Genomic DNA, 24,643 nt, shown 5'->3' with positions numbered 1-24,643 from the left:
CAGACATCCTACAATGAAGTGGTTTGTCTATTGATGTGTTTGGATTCTTTTTAAAAAAATATGTGTACTGTTTCTTATTTGAAAAATTATTGGAAATAATAGCTCTATACCCTTGAAAATTTCAGCCTAATGATTAGAGAAGAGAGATATTACACAAAGGCAATGATATTTAGTATGATTTGTTATAAAGATGAACCCAGAGAATTCTGTCCCCAAAAGGGAAGAATTGGTCTGGAAAGGCTTTGCTGGAGATACCGGGTTTGTGCAGCATGTCAAGGTTTGCTTGCGGCCATCAGCTTCCAAGATTTTATGAATGTTTGTGGCATCATTCAATGACTGCATAGTCCACTGTGATTTCACGATCTCATTGTGTATCATTTAGTCATTACACCTGCCTGCGTCTCAACTGTTCATCACTAGCTCAAGTTTCTCTGTTGCTATTACTGCCACGTTTATCTTCTAGTCCTCAACAATTCTCCTTTTCCCCACCATGATTTCTATTTCTTCACTTCCATCCTCTCTGATCCTCACTTCAAGTCTAGACTCACCTCGTCCCATGTGCATTGCTCCAGCACCACCTTAGACAAGCCTACCCCAATGCCATCTATTTCTTCACTCTTAACTGCATGCCATGGCCTCTTGTTCCCTTTAACCACTGTCTCCCCCTTCCAGATGCAGGACACACTGACTGTTTTGTCTCTCTATAGTCAAATCCAAATCCAAATACCCAGTGCTCTCTATTTGCTGACTTTGAACATCACAATCTTCATCAGTCATTCAAACAAATACTATTCATTTACAATATTACCCCAGCACATAGTGTTTTATCATTATCTAGTCTTAGCCTCAAGAAAGCACATTACAAGCATTTTATTTCTTCATCCTAGGTGGGAATTTGCCTACTATGCTCTCTTCCTCCTTATACCCATGCCCTGACCATCATGCCTTGTCCATCTCCACTTCATGGCTTTTAAAACTGCCCGTGGCTTCCCTGAGCCTTGCTAATACTTCTCTGTCTTCTGTGACAGTTAGTTTTATATCCTTCATGATTCATTGTGTGCACCATGGTTGTTGGCCATAATCTCAGAGTCTGGTTTCCCTCAGAGGAGTCCAAGAATAAAGGCAAAGATCCTTGCTTATATTCCCTCTGCAAAGCCCTCAGCACTGAGTACAGTATGAATCTTCAAAGAGTTGTTCAATAACTATCTGATTGCTAGCCAGAGAATGACTCATTGGTAAATATTTTGTGGGTGAAAATTTATATTAACCATATATATTTTATATTTATCACATGGTGGGCTGCTAGGATTTTGTTTACTTACCATTCAATAAAATAGACAGGAAATCCAGGGCATTTTGAACATCTAGAATCACAATGACAACCTTGTGTCATTCTAGGTACCCATGCCAGTTCATCCTCCAGTGCTTGCTCTATGCCTGGCACAAGGGTGCAATGATAGGAAAAGAACCACTGATGACACGTTTAGAACCTTCAACTTGGCAGGGAAGATAACTTTAGGCAAAATTTGAATTACAGGAGAGGCACTTTTCATGATGGTCGTGTGCACATCGTGGGTCTTTCCTGGTTTGGAAAGTCAGAGGGAGTTTCACAGCAGAATCGTGTGGCCACGTCTAATTTTCACATCTACAAGAAGGTCATGGATCTGTCCTGTCCACTGCGGCTGCCCCTGCCATGCCCTGCAGGAGGAGGGAAGCACAGCAGAGAAGGGGAGGTAGCTGTGCTTGGGTAAGGCATCAATTCTTATTGGCCCAGGCCAGGTGAGAGGTGCAGTTAAAGGAGGCTTGCAGAGGATCTGGACAGAAGCATAGCACACACCTGTAAGCCCCACACTAGGGAGGCAGAGGCAGGTCATAAGTCTGAATTAGCCTGGCCTATTTAGTAGGACTATCCCAAAAGAAGAAAAAGAGAAGGCAGAGAAGGAGCAGGAAACAATGAGGAGAAGGCAGGGGAGGAGTAAGAGGAGGAAGAAGAGTTTACAGAAAACAGAAAACTTTTATACAATTCATTTATTTACTTTTATGTAAAGGCAATGTACAGAGGGTTTGCATGAGAGAAATTGGGTTACTGGGTCATACAGAAGCTCTTTTGAGGAGCCTCCATACTGCTTTCCAGAGTGGTTGAGCAAGTTTACGTTCTCACCCACAGTGTAGTAGCGTTCCCCTTTGGCCACATCCCTGCCAGCATCAGTTGTTACTGTAATTTTGATAATGGCCATTCTAGCTGGGGTAAGGTGGAATCTTCATGTGTTTTTAATTTATTTTTTGGCCAGAGATGTTGAACACTTCTTCATGTGTCTATTGGCCATTTTTATTTCTTCTTCAGAGAAGTCTCTCTTTAAATCTTTAGCCCACTTATTGATGGGATTGTTGTTTCTTTCATGATTTGCTTTTGGGATGTTTGATTTTTTGAGCTCCTAGTATATTTTAGATATGAGGTTCTTGTCTGATGCATAGCTAGTAAAGATTTTCTCCCATTCTGTGGACTTTCTATTTATCTTGATAGCTATGTCCTTTGCTATGCAGAAACTCTTCAGTCAGATGCAGTCCCATTTATCCAGTCTTCTTTTTTAATTGATTGTGATTCCAGATCTTTTACTTATGAAGTTTTGACCCATGCCTAGGAGCCCAGGTGTTTCTCCTAGCCCTTCCTGTAATATTTTCAAGGTATCTGGTCTTATGATCCACTTGAAGTTGATTCTTGTGTAGTGTGATACATAAGGATTTAACTTCAGTTTTCTGTACATGTATAGCCAATTCTGCCAACACCACATGCTAAAGAGACTGTCTGTCTTTCAACCTGTGTTTTTGGCTCCCTTATCAAATATTAGGTGGCTACAGGTCTGTGGGTTCATTTCTGGGTCTTCTATTCCACTGGTCTTCAGGCATGTTCTTGTGCCAGTACCAAGCTGTTTTTATTACTATGGCTTTGTACTAGAATTTGAAATTTGGTATGGATATTTCTCCATCACTGTTCTTCCTACTAAGGATTGTTTTTGCTATTCAGGGTCTTATAATATTCCATATGAATTTTGGGATTGCTTCTTCTATAGCATTGAAGAATGTTGTGATTTTTATGAATATTGCATTGAATTTGCAGATAGCTTTTGTCAGTATTGCCATTTTCACTGTTATTCCTTCCAGTCCAGGATTATGGAAAACTTTTCCATTTCCTTAAGTCTGCTTTAATTTCCTTTTTTTAAAAAAGTTTTCATTATAGAGGTCTTTCACATCTTTGGTTAGGTTAATTCCTAGGTATTTTTGAGACTATTACAAATGGAGTTGCTTTCCTGATTTTAGTCTTTCTCTTCTCACTGTTTGCATACAGTAGATTTCATTTTATACCCTACTACTTTGCCAAAGTTTTGATCAGCTCAAGTAACTTGGGAGAGGAATCTATGGGGTTCTTTAAATACAGGATCATGTCATCTTTACAGAGAGGGTTTTACATTTTTCCCTATTTGGATCCCCTTTATGTTTGTCTCTTGCCTATTGCTCTTGCTAGGAATTCCAGTACTATGTTGAAGAGAAGTGGAGAAAGTGGACATCCTTCCCTCATTCCTGATTTTAAAGGAAATGGTCTTAACTTTTCATCATTAAGTATAATGCTGGCTGTAGGCTTGTCATATTAGCCTTTATTACATCGAGGATTGTTTGTTCCATGGATTCCTAGTTTCTCCTAGATTCGTGTATTTAAGTACATTAGAAAAACTCCTGTCCTCAATGATACACCATGGAATTATTTTTGGTATCACAGAGAATCTTGAAGACTTCACTGGAAAAGCCATGTCCTTCAGTATTTTAAACCCAATGGAAAAGATAACTTTGATTGAGCCCTTAATATCTTTCCTAAATAGCAAGAGCAACTTACTCCTGACTACACCCTCATTTTATAGATAGGAATTACATAAGTTTCCTGTCTGCCACTTCTGATAATGGAAACTAACTGTGAAATGCTGCTATCAAAAAACGCAAAATGTAGCAATATATTTTGTATCCAATCAAAAACAGTTCACAGCTAAAATTATAACACAGACAGGGGAAGGTGTACAATTTTTCTGTCCTGCCATTATATTCTAGAATATCATGTTCATGGATATGGACATAACTCTAAGATGCATTCTCTTATCTAAATGAAATAACTACAGTTAACTCTTTCATTTGTCCATGTAATTTCTTGGGGGATTCACTTAAATTAAGCCTAAACTTATAACTAGCATGTTGCAGGAGAGGAGAATACTATTGTTTGTATTAGGTTGATGTTAAAGCATGTCAAGTCACTGGATGCCATTTCTCAGGCAGAGCAGAGCTGTGTATGAACATTCCAAAGCACACCACCAAAAGTGCCCCTCCGACACTTCCCACATGTTCTCCCTTTCCTAGTATGATTCTGTGTTTACTTCGTGAGAAATCAACCTGCCTTGTCCAATTCATTTTAGCTCTCTAAGGCTCTATTCTGATATCTTCTAAGTAACTGGTTAATCTAACTCTCTAAAACCTTCCTCTTACCATGTTTTGCTCATAAATAAGGATGCATGAGGTCTGCCTGTATGTTTTCACAGCCATTGGAGTTCTGTGCCCACAGATCACCCCATAATCTGGGTTGACATATTTCTTATATTCCTTTTCACCCTTTCTGCTTTGTTCATGTCCCTTGCCAAATATGGCACCCTCTCCTGCTTTAATTACCTTTCCTAAATCTGCCATATCTGTCTAAATCACCTTCATCCTTTAAGGGTCAGGCCAAATTCTATCTCCCTAAAGCTTTGCACAGATTTCTCATTTGCCATGGTTTCTTTCCTACATCATCGTTAGAGTCATTTACCTCTGAACCACATCACCATTCTAGTCATTGTCTCTGTTTACATTTTTTAAAACAGAGAAATGCACCATGCTGAACTTGGATTGATTAATTGATTGTGCTGGCATTGGAGCTTGAACTCTGAGCCTATGTGCTGTCCCTTAGCTTTTTTGCTCAAGGCTGGTGTTCTACCACTTGAGCCACTACTGGCTCAAGAGTCTCAGAATTTCTTGACCAGGCTGATTTGAATTGAGATCCTCAGAGCTCATCCTTATAAGTAGTAAGAATTATAAGCATGAACCATCAGCACATGGCTTGATATTGGATATTTTAAGCAAAGATAACTATCCCATAACTATTTGAATGAATCACATAGGTGACCTAAGTATATGCATGAATAAATTATAATGTATGCTTTACAGAATGTGTCATAATTTACTATGCAGAATGCATTATTCACAATTATAAGCATATATTATATTACTCAAAATATTGTTTTCTGCTCATTTCATAGGTGAATATTACAGAATTGGAATCTAAATTTCTTGGTTATCATTTATTATAACCATGACATTTTATTAGGAAAGTACTGGAACTAAACTGGCACAATTAAGGTGTAGCCACCTATGCTTATGGTACACATCAAATACCATGCTTTTCACCACTTCTTTTCATCTTTCAATCTATCCTTTAGCTTGTCTCCTATGTAAAAACATTTTTCTTAATTTTAATATGCTATGATGTATCTGTGCAAAGTGGACAGATCATATTCCACTGAACTTTTTCTCTAAGATATGTATGTGTTTTTTCCCTTATTTTTCAAGATTAATGAACTTTAAAAAGCTACTAAAACTTGCAACAGACTTGCTATATTACTTGACAAGGTGTTTCTTAACATCTCAACATTTCCACTCTGATTTGAAAACACCTGGGCATGATGGCTCACATCTGTCATCTTAGTTAATTGGGAGGCTGAGAACAAGAGCATGATGGACCAAAGTCCAATCTAGACAGAAAAGTTTACAAGTCCCCTTCTCAATCTATAGTTGGGCACAGTGGCCAGGCCTGTCATTGCAAGCTATGTGAACAACTGCAATTGGGATGTTTATGGACCTTCATAGGCAGAAGAGTTCATGAGACTCTGTCTTCATGGAGGAAAGCTGGACACAATAGTACACCTGTGATCCAACAGCTATAAGAAGTAGGCAGACCTACCAGGGCTACCTACCCATGGTTCATGCTAACTCTAGCTATTCAGAAGGCTGAGAGCTGAGAATCAAAGTTCAGAGCTAGACCAGGCAGGAAAGTTATGTGAAATTAAACACCAGAAAACTGGAAGTAGAACTGTGGCTCAAAGTGGTAGAATGCTAACCTTAAGCCAAAAAGCTCAGGGACAGTGCACAGGCCCTGAGTTCAAACCCCATGTCCACCAAAAAAAACCCTAACTAACTAAAGAAAAGTAGGCAGACCAAAACTCAAGTTCACGCCAGGATGGGATGCACAATCTTACTTTTAAAATCACCAATGCAAGGTGTAGCTCAAAACTAGCAAGCACACACATGTACACACATAGTACTTTTTCATGTAATTACTGAGATCTTCCTCCAAAGTAGAAGGAGGTGTATGTGTGGTAAAAATTCTCCAATGCCTGATGCCCAGTGAATCTCCCAGCACATTTAAATGGAAGAAAGTCACATGTAATCTCTCCACATGACTGTTCTGAATTTGGAAAAACCCAACTATCTAGATAGCTTTATATTTCAATATACAATTCTGAAGTGACCAATTGGGTTGTGGCCCATAGGTCCATTTTGAGAGGGTTTTTTTTCTAAAGAAACTAATTCTTGTAGGGGTGTCTGCTTTAACAATGTTCTAAGGAATTAATCATAGACATGTCCAAACTTTTATGAAGTCTCAGGACATGGAATACATACATAGCTTGAATATGCACCACCTCATGTGTATCCGAATAATAGGAAACGACCATGTATGTGTAAGGTTTATTAAAGTAAGTAGCCAATAAGGAAGAATGTCATGCAGTATTCAGGCTGGAGAGAAAAGTTTATGCCCTAACTCTGGTCTGTGGCCAAGATGATGCATGGCCAGAGAGAAGGGGAGACCCCTGTCTGGCCCTGCCTTATCTAGGGCAAGGGTGGGGAGGTGTGGCCAGGTGAGGGGAGGTGGCTGCCTCTAGGTATGCCAGTTACCTAGGTAATGCAGGTACTGGGTGGAGACTTTAGACAAGCAGGGGCATCTGCATGGAGCCCTGGGGTGGACCTTACATTCCAGCCTTTTAATAATTATGGAAAAGGATGAAGATTCTCTGGCTATTTCCTGCTGGCAAGAAGCATTGACATTAGAGGTACAAGGTGGAAACGTGGTCCCTCTGGGTGAGGGCAAGCAGCAGCTGTCACTTGGTGGTAGATACCAGATCTTGAACGCAGCCTGGAAGAAATCTCATGAGGCAGGGGCTGGACAATAAATACATAAATACATAGATAGATCGATCGATAGATAGATAGATATACATACATATATAGAGAGGATAGACAGATAGATAGATAGATAGATAGATAGATAGATAGATAGATAGATAGATAGATATACAGAGAGAGAGCACACAGAAAGCAAAAGAGGGTTTAAGGCAGAAAATTAAAAATTGGATGACTTGGCTAGTTCTTACACATTCCACTCTGTCCTCCTATCCAGTTAGACGTTAGACTGGCATGGACATTAGATGGACAAGCTACTGTCTTTTTTTTTTTTTTTTTTTTTTTTTTTTTTTGGCCAGTCCTGGGCCTTGGACTCAGGGCCTGGGCACCTTCCCTGGCTTCTTCCCGCTCAAGGCTAGCACTCTGCCACCTGTGCCACAGCGCCCCTTCTGGCCGTTTTCCATATATGTGGTGCTGGGGAATCGAACTGAGAGCTTCATGTGTAGGAGGCAAGCACTTTTGCCACTAGGCCATATTCCCAGCCCAAGCTACTGTCTCTTGATCTCTGGCTCTGGTTAATTTTGAAAGGGTGAGTATAAAGTGACTCCATTTAGGATGTGACATCATTCTCCTCCTACCCCTCTCCATGATCCCTTGCTCCCGAGACTGGCTGAGTCCCAGGGATCTAGGTGCTTGTTGCTAGGATGGCTCACCCCAAGCACCATAATGTAAGGTTTATTAAAGTAAGTAGCTGATAAAGAAGAATGCCACGTGATATTCAGGCTGGAGAGAAAAGTTTATTCCTTAACTGCTGGCCTGTGGCCAAGATGATGAATGGCCAGAGAGAAGAGGCAACCCCTGCCCGGCCTTGCCTGATCTAGGGCAGGGGTGTGGAGGTGTGGCCAAGTGAAGGGAAGTAGCTGCCTCTAGGTATGCCAGTTACCTAGGTAACACAGGTACTGGGCAGAGACTTTAGACAGGCAGGGGCATCTACATGGAGCCCTCCTGGGGTGGACCTTACAGTATGGAACCTCTGTAGGATCAAGTCTATCATATTACCCATCACCTCTGATGCCGTTATTTTTCTATACTAAGGACAGGAACTCTGTGTTCCATGGAACACTTCATCTTACCCCATCTCACCCACATCTAGAAGAGGTAATGGGAGGTTTTCCCACCTCAGAGCCACTCACCTGCCTGCTAGTCAGTCGCTTGTACTACTAATCGATATGATTTTTTTTTAAGTTTGCTCATCTTAATGCTCTGAGATGGATATTTTATATTCCATCCAATTTTCCCATCCAACTATTCTATTTTTCAGGCTCTATTTCCCATGAGCCCTGATGCAGCAATACAGATGTGCTGCAATGGTGACATGAACTCATGACTGAGACTGGGAGAGTCACCGAGGCAGCCATCTTCGCTGTGACTTCTTGGGGTGCACCTGGTGGAATAATCAAGGAAGGGATACCCAGCATGAGCTCTGTCATGAAGCTTCACCGGCACTTTCAAAGGACAGTCCTCCTGCTTTCCACCTTTTGCATGGTGAGCATTATTATTTCTGCTTACTACCTGTACAGTGGCTACAAACAGGACAGTGAGCTCTCTGAGATGGCCTCAGAAGCAGGCTGTGGGGATCTCCAACACCTTCCAGACAGGCTGATGAGTGTGAAGACCTTGAAGCTTCTAAATGCCTCAAAGACAGAGCCCGTGGTCCTGGTATTTGTGGAAAGCCAGTACTCATCTCTCGGTCAAGACATCATCATGATTCTAGAGTCCACCAGATTCCAATATCACATTGAAATTGCTCCTGGAAAGGGAGATCTCCCTGCACTGACAGACAAAGCAAAAGGCAAATATATCCTCATCATCTACGAGAATATTTTAAAGTACATACATATGGACTCTTGGAACCGAAGCCTTTTAGATAAATACTGTTTGGAATATGGTGTGGGTGTCATCGGATTCCAAAAGTCCAGTGAAAAGGGACCACAAATCTTTCAGTGGAAAGGCTTCCCTCTCTCCATCTATGGAAACCTTGCTGTAAAAGATTGTTGTATTAATCCTCGTTCTCCATTGCTTCGTGTGACCAAACATTCAAAGCTGGACAAAGGTTCTCTACCTGCAACCGACTGGACAGTTTTTCAGATTAATCACTCAGCCTACCAACCAGTAATATTTGCCAAAGTAAAGACCCCGGAAAACCTTTCCCCTCCCATTTCTAAAAGTGCTTTCTACGCCACCGTCATCCAGGACCTGGGCCTCCGTGACGGCATCCAGCGAGTTCTCTTTGGCAACAACTTGAACTTTTGGCTGCACAAGTTGATCTTCATCGACGCCATCTCCTTCCTGTCAGGCAAGAGGCTGGCCTTGTCCTTGGACAGGTACATCCTGGTGGACATCGATGACATATTTGTGGGGAGGGAGGGGACCCGGATGAACGCCAACGATGTGAAGGTAAGATTTCTTCTCTAAAGCACATCTCACTGCTCAGTAGCGACCCAGGATACTGGATTTGAATCTTATTGGGAAGTTGTAGGACAATCTAGGAAGTTTGACTAGCCTATCTCTGACCAGAGAACACCCAAGCAGATATTTCTCTCTAGATCCAGGTAACTGAAGGTTGTTCTATAAGACTGAGTATGACAGAATCTTGAGATGTGTTTTTGTAGGTATTCATGTCTACAAAATAAAAAAAAAAGAACATTTAGATCATTCCTAAGAATCATCTAGTTTAGAAAAACATAAATCTAAGTCTTAGCCCATTTAAGTATGAAACCAAAGTGAATGTTTTATTGAAAATACTCTCACAAATATTCTGGAATTACAGTTCTCATAAGTGGCACATTCAGATATTTTTGAAAGGCTGTGTGTCTCCTTTTTAGATAGCTAGATAGACAGATAGGTAGATAGATAGATTATAGATTGCACATGTGTGCACATGTGAGCACGTGTGTGCCAGTCCTGAGGATTAAACCCAGGGCCTAGACACTGTCCCTGAGTTTTTTGCTCAAGGCTAGCATATACCACTTGATCCATAGCTCCACTTCTGGCTTTTGCGCTTCACTGAAGAGTCTTTGCGTGGCTTTGAGCCCCAATCCTCAGCCACTGGGGCCCAGCTCTCTTGCTGTACTTTTGAAACTAGAAAACATGGAGAGTGACAACCATTCAAGCATATTTCTTCATATGTAAGCTTAAGGATTTAAGTTGAGTTCAGTGAGCACTTGTGCTACGTATATGAACATGGTAAACTGTATTTAAATTGCATTACATTTGCTTATTGCATAAAATCTCTTCCCTTAAACTGCAAGCAACCATTTAATAGTAGTCTGTTACTATTATGAATTGGTTGTTACATAAACAACTAGTTGTTTAATATTAATGAAAGTAAAAGTTATCTACATTTGTTTTAGTTTCCCATTCTAAATGTTATTGGATTCTATCTCTGTGTGACTGATGATTTCTCAGTAAAGCGAAAGGATTTCGATACATGATTTTATTCTCTACACTTCTGACCCTTTGGCAGAAAATCTTGAACTAAATCAGATGCAAAAAAAATTTCATCTTGAAACTGTCTCTTTTCTCTAGCCCCTAAATATCTGGTAAAAAATAGAAATGTTCAGTGAACAGTTAGCTAAGCTAAGAATGAATATTTAGTGTTGCTTAATGTATGAGAAAGACAACATCCACATTCCTGGCATGATTTTAGCTCAATTGAAATTAACTAATAAAGCTATACTTAAGTTTCCATTAAATCTTTTACACTTCCCTTTTGAAAGTACAACTAAATTCAAAGCAAGCTGGTAGTTTGAGCACTCATTATGTATTTATGAATTACAAACAACATTTTGATCCATTCCAACTTTTCCATTTCAAAGTACTGTGATAAAAATGTATTCTGGGTGTACATTTGTGTTTGTGCATGTATATATGTGTATATGTGTTTGCATCTGTATATGTGTATATACATGTGTGTATGTATATATGTGTGTATGTATATGTGTATATATAATTTCTGTTAGAAAATTTTTATTGGCCTAGATATGCTGCTATAGTATTTTATAATATTCTAGATAAATCTTAGTTTTAATCTTCTATGTCCCCTAATGTTAAACAAAAAAAGAAATATCTTTTGAGCTGGGTGTAGAGTGAATGCCTGAAATCCCAGTACCTGGGAGTCTGAGGCAGGAAAATAATGAACTCAAGGCAAGCCTGATTACTATTTAAACTCATTCTCAGAAAAAAAAAAGAGGGAAAGAAGATAGGAAAGAAGGAAGGAAGGAAGGAAGGAAGGAAGGAAGGAAGGAAGGAAGGAAGGAAGGAAGGAAGGAAGGAAGGAAAAAGTCCCTTTTGTGCTCTAATTATTATATTGTTTTGTAGGGTTACAAAAGTTTAAAGACTTACAGGGCACATTCAAGAGAAAGAAGAATATAGCATCTATACTGGATGAAACATTCATATTTGGATAGGAAGACATTTTCTAAACTGCCTACAGGCTTTAAACACATGCTTTCAATTATTTGGGTTTTAAGACTAGTTCTAAATTGCAACTATGACTGAATCTCAAAACAATGTATTACAGACCATTGCCTAAGAATATGAACCTTCCTTCCTTCTTTCCTTCCTTCCTTCCTTCCTTCACTCTGACCTAGTTATACCCCTAAGTACTATATGTACAGCATTTGAGCATATGTATATATATATATATATGCACATATATACAGGTGTGTGTATATATCATATATATATTATATATGTATCTGTCCCCTTTAGGAAAGGGGACAGGAGAGACAGCAGTCATAGAAATACACTGTTCAGCGCTCAGTCTGTTCAGTACTTGCTCTGGTTGTAGAAGATGCCAAGCACAGAGCCAGGCATTAGGAGGCAAAGACAACGTTCTTCCGTTGATGAATCCACTGTGTTGTGATATAGGTAAACAGGCAGATAGCTTGTGACATGGTAAGGCATAGGTGTACACATAAAAACACTGTTACCTAGTTCTAGTCCAAGATCTACTAGCTCTATCAAGTCCACCGAAAATATTAAGGATTCAAGAAAGACCTCAAAGGTAAGACTCGAATGTTGTGATAGTTGTGATGCAGACAACAGACAGAAAGGATTTGAAATAAGGAAACAGGAGTCAAAATGGAGAAATAAGGGGAATATAGGAGGTAAACAGAGCAGCTTAATACTTGGTTAAGGGGAGATAGAAGAGAAAGAATTGAGATGATGTTTGCATTTGCAGCACAGGTGAACGATGGCTGATTCCAACCGCAAAGAGGGAGAAGACCACGGTGAAGGCCATGACAGGTTATAATAAAAATCTCAGCTTTGGGCTGGGGATATAGCCTAGTGGCAAGAGTGCTTGCCTCGTATACATGAGGCCCTGGGTTCAATTCCCCAGCACCACATATACAGAAAATGGCCAGAAGTGGCGCTGTGGCTCAAGTGGCAGAGTGCTAGCCTTGAGCAAAAAGAAGCCAGGGACAGTGCTCAGGCCCTAAGTCCAAGCCCCAGGACTGGCAAAAAAAAAAAAATCTCAGCTTTATTGAAGTGCAGAGAGGATGTGCAGGTATTTCACAGGTGTTGACTTATAAGCATGGGTAAGAAGCATAGATTTCAAAGACATCATACTATAGGGACCAGTTCACAGCCTGGAACTGTGTGAAATCAGCCAGAGAAAGGATTTATAGAGCAATAAGAGAAGATGATCAAGTGTAAAATCTGGAGGAAAATCGCCTTTCAGAAAACAAATAGAAGGAGAGAGTCCATGAATAAGAGTTCCAAGGAACAGCCAGAGTCTGGGAACGTGTGTGGCTCTGCATGACTTAGGAGTGAGGAGCTTCAGAGAATGCAGTCAGCCATGGAAAATCCACCAACCCGGCCCACCAAGGGAAAGGTCAGTCTCTCCTTTGAGGGAAGTTGAACCTAGACTGCAGTCAGTTCAGGAATGAACCAATAAGGCAAGAGGAGAAGTAAGAGAAGGTATTCAATGGAGACATTTTCATATTAAAGATATTTATTGGAGGGTTGCTTTCTGTGAAGGTGGCTGAAATCCTGGTTTTCCCAGGACTGAAGGTATTCACAACTCAAACAGTCCTCAAGTTAGCTAGAAGTGGCAGAACTAAAGTGAGGAAAGGAATATCAAAAATTAGATGGTTTCTGGGCATTGATGGGTCACACCTGTAGTCCAAACTACTGAGGAGGTTGATATCTGAAGATCCAAGTTCAACCCCAGCCCAGGCAGAAAAGTTCATGAGATTCTTATATCCAATTAACCAGAAAAATGTGAGAAGTGGAGCTACGGTTCAAGTGATCGAAAGCTACCCTTGAGGTTCAAGCAATAGAGAGCTAGCCTTGAGGTTTAAGTGGTAAAGAACTAGCCTTGAAATTCAAGCTGAAGAGAGCTAGCTTTGAGGTTCAAGTGGTAGAGAGCTAGCCTGAGGTTCAAGTGGTAAAGAGCTAGCCTTGAAGTTCAAGCTGAAGAGAGCTAGCCTGAGGTTCAGGTGGGAGAGAGCTAGCCTGGAGGTTCAAGTGATCGAGAGCTAGCCTTGAGTAAAGAGCCAAATGAGAGCATGAATAAGCGTAGCCATGACGATGTTTACCACACCATGGAGATGACATCCGTCCTCTGCTCAGAAGATCAAGTGACTTACAGCCTCACCCACACAACAGCTAAAGGTCATCTTTCCCACTTCCCTTCATCTCCCTGACCCCACATTCTCCTTCTGTCCTCTCATGTGCTGTGCTGCTTTGCTGTATGACTTTACTAAAGTGTAATCCTTGCCAGGACAATATTTTCTCATCTGTTTGCCTCCCTGAAATATCCCCAGCACCTAGAAATGCACCTACATGTTTACAAATAAATTAATCTCATTCTTCCTGAAGTCTATCCTTGAGAATAGACTTAGTGAGAATCTGTTCACTAATGCAGTCTTCATTTACCTTCATCTGTAAGACAGTGTTTCAGTGGCTTTAAATGTTTGCTTTACATTTCCTTCATGTGCAAATGTTTGTTCTCATACTGGGAGAACTGAGACTCTCTAGCAATCACCTAAACATCTATAGTAGTAAAATATCTCCAACTCCATGGGTCCCTCATTGTTTTATAACTGTGAAAATTAAACAACTTGTGACTGTTCCTATGAATATATATTATATATATGTATATATATATACATATATATAATGGTTATTTCACTCTCTTCTTTGTTTCCTTAGTGGACCACATAGTGTTTTCTTTGATGGAATACAACTTCTAAACTGTATTGAATATGACTGTAATACACTCAATATAACCTCACAAACAACCAATGTTCTAGCAACTATTTGTTCTTAGGGAATACTTTTTTTTAGGAAATTACCTTATTATGTAACAAAATAAGACAAGAAAACCATTTATCAAAGAAAGAACTTACTCTCTCTGTATTTATAATCTGCTTTTAATGTAGTACTAAGAATTGAACTCTGTCTCCTGCTTACTAATCAGGTGCTCTTCCACCTGAACCACACATCCAGCCACTTTTGCACTAGTTATTTTTGGTCTCCCTTTATACCCAGGTACACATAGGCTGCAACCCTTCCAACTTGTGTTTCTGCTTGTTGCTCTTATAACAAACAGGAGAGCTCCATGGCAGCCTGGATGAAATGGTCAGCTATTGGTTGAGATGGCGTTTCTTGAATTCCTTTGGCCTGGACTGACCTACAAGTCCCATTCCCTGATCTCTGCTTTCAGACCAGCTAGGACTGCAGGCTTGCACTAGCATCCCTCCCATCATTTATTCGTTCATTCTTCATACACATGATGAAAGTTGTTGTTGAATTGTATGGTAGAATGCATCTTCATCACTGCTAAGTAGTCATTTGTTATGCAATGACATTCTAAAAGAACAGGTTGTAAATAATTTTTAAAAGGCAAAATGTTGCTACAGCATGAACATATAACGTAGAAATGGTATTTGATAAGTTGTTGCTCATTTTAAAGCTCTCTGCACTGGATCCTGTTCAAGCATGACAAAGAGAAGGGGCGCCATTGATGTAGGTCAGCTCCTGGGCCAGAGTCCACTGACACAATCACTGCTTCACTCATGGGGCTAGGAGAGCTGAGATGAAAATTTCTGAATGAGGACTTAAGGTCTATTGATCTTCACTTCTCACAGTATTATACACATTTGCTCTCTCAAAGAGCCAAGACACATTGATGGATATGAAAGGACATATTTTCATTAAACAAAATAAAAAATCAAGAAGAATTTTTTTAACTATATGCCTGTTTCTGGTGTAAGTACTTCTATTCATTAAGAGTTTTTTTCTATGATCATAGATTCTAAAAATAGGAAATATAGAAGCAACTTGTCTTCTGTTTCTAGGGTGACTATTTGTACTGCTAGATTTGTAAATGACAAAATTATCTATTTCCAACCAAATAAGTGCCACTTATTGAGTGCACAGATGACTTCAAGTGTTTTGCTTTCACCATCACTTAATTTTCATCAGAATGCTATGCAATGGAGACTATAGCTAGGAAGTTGGTGCTACCAAGATTCAAAATGCAGATTCACCTAGCTCTAGAATCAGAGTTTTCCACAGCACAGTTTATGATGCCCGCAGCAATGTCTTCCCATCATACTCTACTGTTGCACATGATATCCAGAAATGCACTTAATGCTTTTCTGGGCCTTACCTTAGTCTTCATCATGGATTTACTTATAAATTTGAAGCAAACAAACAACAAAAGAATGGTGTCAATCATTTCTTCAAATGCCTTGGAGTCAAGAACAATGTTTGGACATGCTAAAATTTAAGGTTTGATTTCACAAGTTCATCTTTCTAGACAGTAGATTTATCTAGTCATTTGGCCTACAATTATAGTAACTATCACAAGCTTGGTATTTTGAGACTAATTAATATGGTATAAGAACAGAGCCCAGATGCTAGATTAAAGAAAAAATTATTATGCATGTGTGTAGAAACCCCCTGTGTAATTAATTTATGCAGAAATATCCATAGTTCAGGTATTTAATGTTTTCCCTTCTGCATACATTTAGATTTAAAAGTCTACATGATGTTCTAAAGTATTTTATACAGGTGTTTCATTTTTTCTTTTCCAGAGGCACATAAGTGAAATAGGAGAGAAATTCTGAAATATTGTCACTTAGTCTCTGAGAAACATGAATTAATAGCTCAAACAATTTTGTCTTAAGTTTCTATAGGCTATCATGTATAGCAGAACTAGAGACTGAACTACAAAATAAATTTTGAATCACAGTATAAAAGACATTATACAATCTATTGTCCTACAACTCTGCAGGTCAGAGGTCCAACAGCAAGCCCCCACTGCTAACCAGAGGCAAATGTCTTCTCCGGGGTGTCACTCACTCATTTCTGGGGCTCTGGGTGAGAACTCATCACCCCACAGTGTGTTCTGCAGTCTGCCCCCATTCCTTCCTCCAGCAGCATGCCTCTGTGCCTCTCTTCACAGCCCCTTCTCTCTCCATCACCAAGCTGCTCTCAAACTAAACCTGGAAAGGAGCCATAATTCAACATCAGTTCCTTAATCATATTTCAAATGGTGCATATCCACAAGTTCAGGAGTTAGAATATGATTGTCTTGGCCAGGGAAATGTATGTTTCTCAGGCATCCTCTTCAAGAATTTATACAGAAAGTCCTAGCACACAAACCCTTTACTGTTGTTCTCCTTGCTGGAAAATGTAACTTTGACTAAACACACACACACACACACACACACACACACACACACACATATCTATGTATATGTATATATATACATATATATGTATATGTATATGTATATATACATATATATGCATACATACATATAACTTTGGTTTCATTTATACAGGTATGTATATATGTATGCATGTATATGTGTATATATATGATCAAATAATTAATTTAGTTCCCAAAGTCATGACTCAACTGGAAAATTACATGCTACTAAACATCTTCACCTTCTAAAGGCCAACAAATAACTTTCTCTTCCTTTAGTTAAAGGATATCTAGAAGACTACTGTCTAAAAGCAGGTGTATGATTACCATCAAGACACTATTTTAGTAGTTCCTACTGTTAGGATTGTAGACTTGCATTTATTGTGTGACTTGTTAAAAGGTAACATTAGAAGAAATTTGAAAGGGACTCACAAAGTTATTTAAGTGCTGGTCACTACAGTCACTCTACTTCTGTTCTATTTTCTTTGGTTCATCGTGTGGTCTTGTGCCCTCCTGAGATTCCGTGCCCTGGTTTTTATTTCTTCGTTGATCTGTGTCTTGTCCCAGTAGAAAAACAAGAGTTCTCTTCTCTCTCTTTATCCTTCCACCTTCAGTGCTTCTGCTTGGATTCCCTGGTGTCTGGATGACTATGAAAATGCTTCTTTTCTCATCCTAATATGTGTACCCTCTTTATTATGTGATCACATGTCTCTATTTTTTCTCTGTGTATATACATATGCACGTATATACATATATACACATATATATGTATGTGTATGTATATTGAGTAGAATAAGATTTCAAAAACTGAAAAAAATTTCATGTAGAAATTAAGCTATCTCATTAAGACAAAGGCGATTACCAGTGAATTCTTCAAACAAATACCAATAAATTCTTTATTATGCCTCACCTCAGATTAAATAATCTGTTTAACATGAGAATAAAATTCAGCCATGCCATTTCTCCTCTAGGAATCCTACAAAGGTATTTGAATTTACAGATAAACCTTTTGATACATGGAATAAATAAATTTAGTGGTTTTAATAATGAGCTGTTCAATTGTGTCATCAGAATAGGTAATACTTTCATCCTCCCAAACTTGAACTTCTAATGCATTAAAAAATAGCTTTTGGGGAGAATTTTCTGTAACATTTGAACAAAATTATTTGGTAATAATATTTTCAGTAGAAAAGGCATTATAATGAAAATACATTTTAACTCCAAAGTAATTGCTTTCACAAAATAGCTTATGTTAATATTCAAAAGATTTTTGCATACCCTTCTAATCTGATCTAAAAAATGCATTAAACATTGAAAAGAATAAAGAGAAACAACAGAAACACTCTGCTGTTGCTTTCTCTATATGGTGGCATCGTCATTGCTGTGACTAAAGGACAAATGAACAATAGAGAAAGAGAAGCATGATTTTTCATTCTTGCAGGAACAAGATCTCCAATAGTGCTGTCACTTGAAACTTTACAAGAACTAATTAATGCTCAATCGCTATTCTCAGAAAAGACCCTTCTGCTTATTGTCCTTGAAAAAGCCCTAGTTCCCTCAATGGGATCTGTCTCTAATGGATGCCAGTGACAGGGGCAGTTTGTCAGCCCTCTGGGTAGTTCAGAGCCTCAGCAGAGGCCTGTGAAGCCCTGTTCAATGCTCAGTATTTAGAGATGGACACAATATCAATGCAACCTTCTCAGGAGCAGGCCAAGGCTAGGAGGGTGATTCACTGCACATCTTTGTTTTCAAGCCACCAACACGTTTCACCCTAGCTCTCTGTTATCACTGAAAGCATCTAAAAAGCAAAATCTTTTCTGAATTTCAACAAACCTTTCAAGTCATTCCCATATGACACATCCAAGTTCTCATAACTTCACTTTTATTGTTGACAAGCCTAAGACATAGACAAGCACTAACATCACAGCGAGGAACTGACTTGCAATTTGTAAATTAACCAAAAGCAAGAAGACACTCCAATGTTTGTTAAAGAAACAGTCCAAGAATCTGCCACCAATTTCATCTTACTTGTATTTCTCACCTAGAGTTATTTAGAGGTATTTAACCATGTCTCTAGGGGTTTATCTTCATGGATTTCTAAGTCACAGAACAGCCCATCACTAAAAAGTTTGTTTTGGGATGGAACTGCACACATACAGATTTTTACTTGGTCAACTCAAGGGAAGCCAGCACATCTGGAAGGTTCTAACACAAGTGGTAGCAATGCACATCTGAGGAAATAATGATTGAATTTGATATTATTGCAGCATATGAAGAACTGGGTTCTATTGTCTTTCTCTGTAGAAAATATATTTACATGGTGCTGTATCAAAATATTTATCTCTATATGACATACATAAAATAGACATATAAAATATGTGTGTTTTTGTATGTGTATAATATAAATATATGGATGTATGCATTATATATGTGTGTTTACACTGTATATATGAGCGTGTTTAGGTATACATATGTGCTTATGTATACAAAACATATATATGTATATAAAACATATATGCATATAAAACATATATTATAACTCCCTTCCACCTGGTACTTGAAGAGTTCTAATTTTAACTTACTTTAACCATTTAAGAAGACTATAACTACATTTTTTGCAAATGCATACACCTGTCAAACTGACTGTGGAGAGAAGTAGGGTAGATTGGGCATGAAGCAGAAGGTGTGTGTGATACCTCAGCTCTGCCGGGGGGACCAAACCCTGGATCGTTCTGACAAAGTACAGCTCTGCACGTCACTCTAGTATGAGCCTGCCATGAATACCTGGGTCCCCGGTGAAGAAGGGGGGTCCTCCTATGGAACTGTGAGCAGGAGTGTGAAGCTCATGGGGATGGGAGGAAATGAGAAATGCAGACAGGGACATGTGGAGGATGAACTACAAAAAAGTAGGGAACGTACGCGATCGCGATGGGTTTGCAGAGTGTTGAATCCAGAGTGGAAAGATCTCACTAGAAGAAATCACAAATGCCATCTTCTAAAGTTTCCGTCTATCAGTGTGGGGAAGAGTAGAGGAGCGTGTGCAGAGGTGGGCATCTGTGGGCTTACATACTGTCTTCATCACTTAGGAGTCTGGGCCAATATTTCATCTTCTTCCTCCATTCCCTACTCTGCAAAGCAGAATCATAACAGCACCCTTGTCCTCAGTATGTCTTCATATTCAGTGTCTCCACAGATGTAAACTATCTGAACAGAGTCTGATCCATGGTGTTAACTAAATATGGAAAAGGTGTCAGGTTCTCTTTTACACCTTTATTTGGTGTGTGATATCTCTTCTATGTGAACATGGAGACAGACATACTAACAGTAGTATATCTGAGTCTGGAGAAGTGGGGTGGAAAAGTCCATGCTAGCACGTGCCTCACCGCACCTGAAGTGCTACACCTAGAGCAAATACTCTAGGAGAAGACAAGAGAAATGAGGACCATCCTTTGCTACCTCATCTTTAAAGGTCATGGCTCCAGACATGCACACACGGCACAGACATTGCTTGAGAATCAGAACGAATTATTTTCAATGAATTCATGAAATTTAACTCGATTAATTCATGAAAGTCTTCTTTGAAGTTCTGGATCACAAGCTCTTCCTCCTGTAACACCTCCATGTATTTCCCATCTGACTACAGCCTCCTTGGGGGTGGGGGGTAGTGCGAGAGGTCCCTTCCATGCCCACCACTGCCCCCATTCCCCTCACAGGCTCCCTCAATAAACATGAAAGAAATTGGAGTGAATAGTATGTCATTTCATGGCACCATATAAGGACCCGATACAAGTGAGGCTGGGAGTGTTTTGTTCTAGGGAAGAAAATGAGCTGAATTCATTTTATTGGAAGAAAATGTCACACTTTTAGAAACACAAATATGAATGCACTACCATAAACTTGTCTTTCTAGATGAAAAATGAAAAAAGATAATGAGGTTTTTAAACTTGAACTGATTCTTACTCAACACATTTAAACCCATCTTTTGGTCTTTAAATCAGGTTGATACACTATTTACCTCATGATATTTGAAAAGGATTATCAACTTTTGCATTTGTACCTTTCTTAAATAAAAGGCTCATATGTTGGTTTCTTTATTTCTCCTGCAAATGCACTGAATCTTGGCCAGATGTGGTTGGGCACACCTGTAATCTCAGCGTTCAGGATGTGGAAGTAGGAAGATGGCAAGTTCAAGGCCTAGCATTCATGAAGCTATGAGTTCGATTCCTCAGTACCATATAAACAGAAAAAGCCAGAAGTAACACTGTGTCTCAACTGGTAGAGTGCTAGCCTTGAGTAAAAGAAGCTCAGGGACAGTGCCTGGGCCCTGAGTTCAAGCCCCAGGACTGGCAAAAGAGAAAAAGGAGTACACTTGTTGATAACAATAACAACAACAACAACAACAACAAAATAATAGTGTAGTAACTATATAAAACTAGTAACCATCGATTATAAATCAGCATGTAGCATACATCATGTGTTTGCTGTACTTCTGTATGACCTACAATGCATTAGATTAACTCCAGTATTGCGTTTTGCTACAATTTTACAATCGCTATCACTTCCTTAGGCAATTTAAGGATTTTATCTCCTCTACGATATGGGACTGCCCCCATATACGATGCCTGCAGCTGACCCAGACAGCAGCACGTGGCATGATTGGGTGCATAAAACTGTTTTCTTTTTTAAAGATATATGTAGCATGTAAGGGCAGACTTGCTTGTGTGTGCTGTGTGTTTGTGTGCATGATCTATGATACCAAAGTCCATTATACTATAAAAATGTACCATTGAGTTTTGTAATGGTGGTGGTGACATTTTGTACCAATGCTTGAGTTTGAACTCAGTACCTAGATACTGTTTTTTAGCTTGACTGCTTGAGCCACACCTCCACTTCTGGCTTTCACTGCTTACTTGGCCATGAGAGTCTCCTGGACTTTCCTGGGCAGCCTGACTTCCAGTCTCAACCCTCAGATCGCAGCTACTCATAGGCAGGATTACAGCATGAGCCCGTGGCTTTGTTGAGTTTTATTTAAGTAATTTCACTTATTTCCAAATTGAAATGTGTGACAAGATCTTTCACCTGTGACTGTAAGGATTTTTTACATGGTAGCAATTTGTTGCTTTTTAACACACTTAGCAACATCCAGAGGCGAGGACTGTTGTAGTCTCATTATTCCTTGCCTCCTAGAGGGTGAACTGTGCTAATTAAGTACATTTAAAGAGGAAAAAAAATGCCTCTTTGCTCTATTCCCATTCGGCTACTGTCTCTTTACTTACTGATGCTTGCTCCAACTTATTAACTGTGAATTATAACTCATGGTAAATTAACCCTTCTTTCACCACTCAATTGCCAGGTAGACAAGTTGCACCCACCAGTTGGCTTCTTGAAATTACAGATGTGAAATGATTTCCTGCAGCACTGAGCCTCAGAAGATTTAACAGGTTTTGTGAAGCTAGTACCAATGTTCATTTTTAAGCCAGGAGCAAACTTATAAATCATGCTCAGCACTGTGTACCTGTCTTTAGAAAGCTGCTTACAGCCATGTATATTTATTAGTTTTTCCTGGTTTCAAGCAATATTTTTTTCCTCTCATTTCTTTGCGCGCGCGCGCGCACACACACACACACACACACACACACACACACACACACTATCACAGAGCCTTCCTGATAGAACATAAAACACAGCCTTTCTAGATGATTGTTTTTCCTGCTTACATCTTTTTGCTATTGCTACAGAAAGTGCCTTATAAACTAGACCTTTTGCTATCCCAGATTGTTTTCAGGTCTCTTTTCCCCACTTGTCAAGAAGTGTGAGGAGCCTGGGGTGTCACTTACAGGCAAAGCTAGCCATCCATCCTCCACACCATCCTCCCACCTGAGAAAGGACTTCACACAACAGCAGGAGCCACAGCGCCTCCAATTTCCCTTTTCTATAGTCAGTGAGGAGGCCTATATGATAGAGCCATATGCACTGGGTATGCTATCTGGGAAGAAAAGCCCAAACATTTAGGGACTCAACTCTTTTACAGCAAGCATGAATAAGCCTTGCCCCAAAAGAAAATATTTTCTATTTTTAGTTTCTTTCTCTCTTGGTTTATTTTTTTAGCCCAGCCTTGGGCTTGAACTCAGGGCCAGAGCACTGCCCCGAGCCTCCTTGTGCTCAAGGCTAGCACTCTACCACTGGAGTCACAGCTTCACTTCCAGCTTTTTTTTTGGTAGTTCATTAGACATAAGAGTCTCATGGACTTTCCTGGCCAGGCTGGCTTAGAACCATGATCCTCAGATCTCAGTCTCCTGAGTAGCTAGGACGATAGGCATGAGCCAGCACCCAGCTCATCTTTTGCTTTAGTTACTATAAAATGGGCAAAGTTGCCCTTTGCTCCAAACAAAGATACTATTTCTATCTTTCAAGGATGTTCACAAATAACCTTGAAAAGACTGCAGAACAAAGGCAGCCGATGCCTTTGCTCAGCCTTGTTCATGGATTCACACTATGACTTCACAATGCTCTCACTGCATGAGCTTTCACCATCAGTATGGGCCTGGGTGATAGGAACCTGTTATCACACATAGTCTTTTTGCAAATAGTATCTCAGATTACTTAGTTGCTAATGGAATATTCAATGTTTACTCTGTGCTTAATCTTCATATACCTCTGTCTCCTCATCTACAAGGTGAATTAAAATAATAATATCCAGTTTGATGAGATTGGATGAAGACAGTCCACCAAGAGAACTTTCTCACACACCCTAGTATGCCTTTTGTCCATCCCTCAACACAGTATGCAGTAACCTTAATTAAAATTAATGATGTATAGATTTTGATAAGAGGTACCTAAGTACCTTCCTCATTGTACCACCAACACTGTGTCCATTTGCAGATCCACCCTGGGCATGCTTGTTGGGCTTTCTGTTGGTTTCGAAGCATTCATCAGGTCCTCTTATTGAGGAACACGGAGATGCAATGCCTATGTGCATATGTGCATATGGAATAATATTTATGGAAATTAACTGCAGGAAATGGAAACAAGATATTTTTCTTTGTTGATGTTTTTGTTTACTTTTCTTTTTTTCTTGTTTTTTCATTTATCTGTCTTTGAGGGGTAAGGAGGACACCAAAACAGAGGGACAGAGGGTGAATAAATGTAGCAGTAGTACTCATTAAATACTATGTTGAAAAAATGAACTGTACTACTTATGGGTGGGGATGGGAGGGAAAAATGGGGAGAGAGTGAGGGAAGGGGTAACATTGTCCAAAAGAAAATGTACTCTTTACCAGGTTTATGTAACTGTAGCCCCCTTTGTATATTACCCTTATAATAACAATAAAATAATATTTATTAAAAAGCATTATTAGGAAAATACAGACAGGAAATGACATGATGATTCTGAAAACCTCTTGTGTCTTTTAACTTGATTACTTGATCTAGTATGCATCTGTATTCTTTCATTCATTGCTAATAGCACTTTTATGAAAGAAGTATTAATTCAGAGATGAATGAGCTAATATTCAGGCATTTCTAAAGGCCCCACAGTTTGTGAATGGAAAACCAAGAGTGGAACAGACTCAATGTTCTTTTTGAATCTTTAACCATTCAGTCTTATGTCAACCACCTTTCTTGTCTTTTGACACTGACTGTGGGATTGTGACCAAATTTATG

At 39.4% G+C, this 24,643-nt stretch overlaps 1 protein-coding gene across 2 annotated transcripts in view; it reads left to right on the top strand.

Annotated features, from left to right (window-relative positions):
- The window catches only part of LOC125341474 (bifunctional heparan sulfate N-deacetylase/N-sulfotransferase 3), a 139,572-nt gene that overhangs the window by 8,749 nt on the left and 106,180 nt on the right, over positions 1–24,643 (top strand). For both annotated transcript variants that reach the window (XM_048333535.1, XM_048333536.1), the window contains exon 2: positions 8,573–9,708. In XM_048333535.1, coding sequence (XP_048189492.1) covers positions 8,635–9,708 — 1,074 coding nt within the window. In that variant the 5' untranslated portion in view covers positions 8,573–8,634. The remainder of the gene's footprint in view (positions 1–8,572; positions 9,709–24,643) is intronic.

This window comes from Perognathus longimembris, chromosome 24 (assembly GCF_023159225.1).
Source record: "Perognathus longimembris pacificus isolate PPM17 chromosome 24, ASM2315922v1, whole genome shotgun sequence".
Lineage (NCBI taxonomy): Eukaryota > Metazoa > Chordata > Mammalia > Rodentia > Heteromyidae > Perognathus > Perognathus longimembris.
The sequence above is the reverse complement of the archived record's forward strand: the minus strand, read 5'-3'. Positions and strand labels throughout refer to the sequence as shown.